We start from the raw sequence: 6,000 nt of genomic DNA on the forward strand, positions 1-6,000 counted from the left end.
ATGTGGGCTGTCAGAGCCTCTATACTTCATCCCAAGTTTACACAGGGCATTTCCAAGTCACCAAAGGGGGAAGAGAGCGGCAAGAAGAGCCACAGATGAAGGGGATGTCAACTTATCCAGATGGAACCATTTTACAGATGAGGAAGCTGAGGGCCTGAGGCCTTGCAGATCCTCACTTATGTGGATCACTGCTTCAAAAATAAGTAGCCTCTAAGGTCGGGGAAGGGCGGGGGGGTGGAGTTCGGTCCTTTCCCTAACACATAAGAACTCCATTCCTGCATTTTTCACATTGGAAACCCTCCAGACCAGGGAGCACAGTTAGGATTTAGGCTTCCCATTTCCCTCAAAGGTCACTTGCGGGGAACCATCACCTCCGGGACGGCAGGGCGGTCTCGCCGCGGGCGGCCTGTGCAGCACCCGGCACCCAGCACCCGGCACCCGGCACCCGGCACCCAGCGCCCAGCACCCAGCAGGCACCGTGTGCACAATTCCCCGCCCGCCACCTGACAGCCCCGCTCCCCGCCGCTCCCTGCCCGGCCCACGGTGCGGCCGGAGAACTTTCCTTGGGAAATCGCTTCGTTCCCTGGAACTTGCAGACAGCGACTCCGGGCCCAGAGGCCGGCCTGGGGGACCCGGGGCTGGGGGGCCGCGGGCGGGGGCGGGGGCGGGGGCGGGGGGCGCGGGTGGGCGCGCGCCGCATCCCCCCGGCCGCGGCGACCCCAGGTGCGCCGGCCGCCCCGCGGCCTCGGCGGGCTCGGCTCGGGGCCGCGGCTCCCCTGCCTCCCTCGGATGCCCGAGCAACTCCTCAAACTTCCCTTTCCGGGGGTGGGGGCCCGCCTCGGACGCGGCCGGCGCGGCGCCTCTCCCGGCCGCACAAAGGGGGCCCGGCGCGCCCCGCGCCCCTTCCCCGTGAACTTCCCCGCGCGGGGGTGCCGGGCTGCGCGGCTCGGCCGCGGGCGCCCTCCGCTTCCGCCCGGCCGCTGTCAAGCCCCGCGGGGACCCCCGGCGCCCCGCCAGAGCCCGCCCGGGGCACTCACCCGACTTCAGGACCTGCGGCGGGATCGTGCTGGCGATGCGCGTCCACAGGACGATGTGCAGCGGCCACAGGCCCCGGAGCAGCCCCCGACCCATGGCAGCCCCCGCCGCTCGTCATAGACCGAGCCCGAGCCCGAGCCCGAGCGCAGCGCACGGCGCCTCCCGGAGCCCCGGCTGCGCCTCCGCGCCGCGCCCTCGCGGGACCCCGCGCGGGCCGGGCGGGCAGATGCGCGGCCCAGATGTGGCGCCGCTCGGCAGCCGCGCGGGGGCGGGGGCGGGGGCGGGGGCGGGGGGCCTGAGGCCGGGGCGGCGCGGGGCGGCGCGGGAGGCCCCCGGCGGCCGAGGGGAGCTGCGCAGGAGGCCGGCGCCCGGCCCGGCGAGCGCGCGCGCGGGGGTGTCCTCGCTCGGTGCGCGCGAGTGACTCACTCCGCTTCGCCCGGGCGCCGCGGGGGAAACAGGAAACTCCTCGCCAACAGCTGGGCAGGACCTCTCGCCGCCCGAAAGCCTGCTCCCGCGGCTCGGCCTCCAGCCCTCCTCTCCCCCGCCTGCCAATCACGTCCCCGAGACCGGCCCCTCCGAGGGATTTGGCGAACTGGCGGCCGCCCCCGGCGCCCTCGGGAGCTCCCGGCGCCCCCGGGGCACGCGCTCCGCTCGGGGCAGCCGCGGGGCGCGCAGAGGGGCGCACTCTTCCGGGCACCCCCTCGGAGCATCCTCCGCCTTGCCCCAGGTGCCCCGGGGCCGTGTCTGCGGACCCCCGAGTGCCCGACGCCCGGGTGCGTCCCGAGACGGGAGTCGCGAGCACAGTGTTTTGTGTGTGTTTGCTTCGGGGCCCGCAGCCTGTACGGCCGCACTAAACTTTGCTTTCGGTTGCGCGTATGCACACACCGCCGCTTTGCGAGATGTTCTTCTCAGCTGCAGGTCGAAGTCCGGAAGTTTTGTTTTGTTTTGTGTTGTTGCAACCCCGCCCTTGACTGTGCATCTCCACCACCTGAGTATCTTGCTTAAAACGCGGATTTTGACCCGGGATGTCCGCCCGAGGTGCGCAGCGTTTCTGACGGCCCCTTGAGAGCTGCCTCCGACTTTGAGTTGCCTCCCCCTGGGGGTGCTTCGGGGAGTTAAGTGTAAATAAGCAGTCCCCACGGAGTGATGGGGGCGGGGGGGCGCATTTTAGGTTTAGAATGTCCCGAGTATGGCAGAAAATGCACATAGAAAAGTGGCCTGGGAGTCAGCTCAGTGCCAGGGTTTGCATTCCAACACTGCCCCTGAAGACAGACAGTCCTTAGAGTCACCTCCGCCTAAGGAGAAACAAGGATCAACTTTCGACTCTCCCTTCTTGCGAGGGTGACCAGCTTTGCCCTAGAAAGATCCTGGGGGACACCTTTGAAGTTTAATTATTACAGACCCACTCTCTTCTTTCCCGTGGGTCTTGGTTGGGTAAGGAATTGTATGCTCATTTTTACTCCCAACTCTCAAAGACTTGGGTTCTGTATAGCTTGCCCACCAGGAGACCTTCCAGCAGGTTACACAACGAACTTCCTTTATCTAAGACAAAGAGTATTTGCAGAGGCAGGTGGCCAGGCTCACTGGGAAGAAAAGCAAATAGCACTCCCCAGAAACCCAACTCCAGAAAACGTCCCTGTCAGTCTATGTGTTCATTCCCTTGATCCTGAAACCTTGCGTCCTATCACCATTCGTTGCCCGCCCCCCCGGCCCCCCCAACACTGAGGCTGCCTCTTAATGTCTTTTAGGAAAACACTACTTCCCGGCTCTGGTGTTCAGGATGCTGGAAGTGCAGTGGAATCGGAAGCACTGGGCATCTTCTTGTTGACCAAACAGCCTTGCAAAGCTGGAGCCACGTTAACCATGGAGGAAAGTTGTGTTCAGAATCTGCCTCCTTGCCATTTCCTCCACTGCCACCCCACCTGTGCCACTGCCATCCCTCGGACAGGAGTCTCCCAACCACCCATCCCCAGTCCAGGCCATCCTGGGCCCTGTCACCCAATTTCTCAACTCAGAACTAAAGGCCATTTTTCAAAATGCAAACCTAATTATACCAGCCCTCTGATTAAATTCATTCGATGGTTTCCCACTGCTCTTGAGATGGAGGTTAGAAACCGGATCCCTCAATGGCTGTCCCTCTCTGGTAACCTTTCTTTAGGCTTCTCTTCCTCTCCTGCTGATAGCCTTCTCCAAATTCATACAGCACACCCACTATTCCTCCTGCATAGAGCCTTCCCCACGGACCCCATCCTTTTCTCTGTCCCTCCTTTCTTCTTCACACAGACAACTCCTGGTCTTGCTTTGGGATATCCTGACTTCCTTGATGGACAAGCTTTCCCTGACCTCCCTGATTGATCTTTTATTATAGGTTCTCTTGGCACCCTTCGCTTCTCACTTTTAGCCCTTACTACAGCTGTGGTTTTATGATTATTTTGTGTCATTCATTCACTTCTATTCCTCTCTTCCACTCAAGTCCAAATTTTTTTTTGAGGACAGGGATTAAATATTTTCCCTCCACTCACTATTACAGCCTTAGTACCTAGCACATAACAGGTGTTCAGTAAATGTCTGTTGGATGAAGGAAAGAATGAGGTAATAAAGATTCAGAAGAATGTTCGACTTAATCATCCTCGCTATTTCACAACTCTGGAGAAGGCATTCTATTACCTACTAAACTGAGATGTAAACAGGTTAGATTTTAGCTGAGGGTGATGTCACTATTACTTCCTTTTCTTTAAAAAGGAGAAGTGTGTGAGCTTTTTTCTTTTTTTCTAAATTTGCCCAAGTTCCTCTGGGCAGCATACATATACTTCCTTACTCCCCCAAATACACTGAGAGCCAAATAAAAAAGCCCAAGGGATTCCAAAGGCGTTCTTTCCTACACTTATTGCAAAGACAGATGTTTGACACTGCTAGAGGCCAGGTGTGAGATATTCAATCCCATGGTGAAGTATTTAACTGGTGGTCTTTGTCATCAATGTATCACAAACGTTGATTTTAATTTTGTTTGCCTTTAACATTTCTGATTTAATCCCCGTCTCCTGTGAAATTGAGAGTCTGAATTCAGCATTCAGTGCCAACTCCTCCTTTAGAAGCTGTCACAGTAAAATCAGAGGAAACACACCTATCGCAATTGGACAACCTTAAAAATTTGTCAATATGAACTTCCTTTTGGGATTCTCGCTGAAAGAGAAGTCTGGTACTCTGGATTGAAACATTGTTTTCACATAGAGAGTTCTATATTTGACTCAATATAATTTTCAGCTAATATACATATGCAAAAATTGGGCCATTTGCGGATAGAAACAAAAATTAAAAGCTCAACTCGGGACTTAAAAAACAAAGAGAGTAATTTTTAGGCCCTTACCAAGTTGAAAAACAATAAAAACCAAGTTGAACCAAAGTTAAACAGCTTGAGCGTCTCCATATTTCCAGTTTTACGAAATCTGAACACATGCACAGACACACAAAACAATTAGACTGAATCAAAATGTAGTTAATTTAAGCCCTGTATTTTCCAGTTGTGATGAGGCAAGAACTTTCTACTCTCCTGAACTTCTTGACATGCAGCTGTTGAGGTTACTGGCAACCAAAGCAGTTGATGGGGAGACTCCTCTCCATATAAATCAAGCATTTTCCATTCTCAGCTCTTGACCAATTTCCTTTCTATTGTGAAGCAGACCAGTGAGCACTGAGACAATAGTAAAAGTGTGAGGATCACTCCCCCTTTCAGAGTCATACACAGGTTAGTTCCTCAGGGAAATGGTTTGTGACTCCTCCAGCTTAAACTAATCCCTCCTCTCCCAAAGAAAACCTGAGGAGCATTTAGTTTATTTCACCTATTTTTAAAATGTTTAGCCCATTCTGACATGGAGTGCATTATAATTATTCATTGTTTTCTAGAATCCCATCCCACCAATTGTGAAGTCCTTGGAAGCATAGATTATTCCCTTTTCAACTTGGAACCACACTAGGTGCCCTATAGTACTTAATGTATGTTTCCTGTCTTCAATAAAGGGGAAAAAAATGAGGGTATCTGGTTTTCTAATCCAAACCTTTGTTTGCAGTTCTTCACAGTTATTAATAAAACCTGAAAATATACAACATGTTTAGAGAAAGCATGAATAGTTGCTTTTTGAAAAAACATAGCTTTGTTTTAAATTACAAAAATAATATATGGTAACTGCAGGTAGAAAAAAAATCTGAAATAAAGATAAGCCAAAGGCAGAAAATAAAGATCCTTCCCTCTCTCACCCAAAGATAATCACTTGTTAACATTTGGGAGCACATCCTTGCTGTAGTATTTTCTAAGCTTCACTTTACGGGTGAAGAAACTGAGGATTACAGAGATTAAGTAGTTGGCAAAGGTCACATAGCTAGTAAGGGAGAGAGCCCAGGTTTAAACAGAAGCCTGTCCTGCTTCAGAGTCTGCACTCTAGAATAAGTTGATCAAAGGAGTTGATCCTAACCACTTGACCAGCCTGATCATCACAGTATTTTGGGTGACTGAAGGCTGATTAGGGCCTCCCCTTTGCTGTTATTACTTCCTCATCTCTTACTCCTTAATCAACCCATGGCAGTCACCTCTCCATTGGAAAGTTCTTTGGCTTGGCACACATTTGTTTTCAACTTGTACTACTGGTGGGCACATTCCACTCAGTGGCTTACCTGACTTCTTTCTCTATTGCCTTGGATACTACTAACATGCTCACCTCTCTTCCTTAGCATTCTCTCTTCTTTGACTTTCACGTTGCTTTTGCATTCCTAGATCATTTGGGGGACTGGATAATATCCCCCAAAATTCATGTGTTGAAACCCTAACCTACAGTATGACTGTATTTGAAGATAGGAACTTTAAGGAGGTACTAATAATGGTAAATGAGCTCATAAGGTTAGGGCCCTAATTCAAGGTGGCTGACATCCTCAAAAAAAAAAAAAAAAAAAAAAAGAGAGAGAAAAAGATAC

The 6,000-nt window shown here is 52.6% G+C and overlaps 1 protein-coding gene across 1 annotated transcript in view; it reads right to left on the minus strand.

Annotated features, from left to right (window-relative positions):
• TGFBR2 (transforming growth factor beta receptor 2) overlaps positions 1 to 1,230 on the minus strand; it is an 89,959-nt gene extending 88,729 nt beyond the window's left edge. The window contains exon 1 of the mRNA XM_038570626.1: positions 1,038 to 1,230. Within this exon, the coding sequence (XP_038426554.1) occupies positions 1,038 to 1,131 (94 nt within the window). The 5' untranslated portion in view covers positions 1,132 to 1,230. The remainder of the gene's footprint in view (positions 1 to 1,037) is intronic.
• Positions 1,231 to 6,000: the final 4,770 nt, after the last annotated feature.

The sequence above is a fragment of the Canis lupus genome, chromosome 23 (genome assembly GCF_011100685.1).
Source record: "Canis lupus familiaris isolate Mischka breed German Shepherd chromosome 23, alternate assembly UU_Cfam_GSD_1.0, whole genome shotgun sequence".
NCBI lineage: Eukaryota > Metazoa > Chordata > Mammalia > Carnivora > Canidae > Canis > Canis lupus.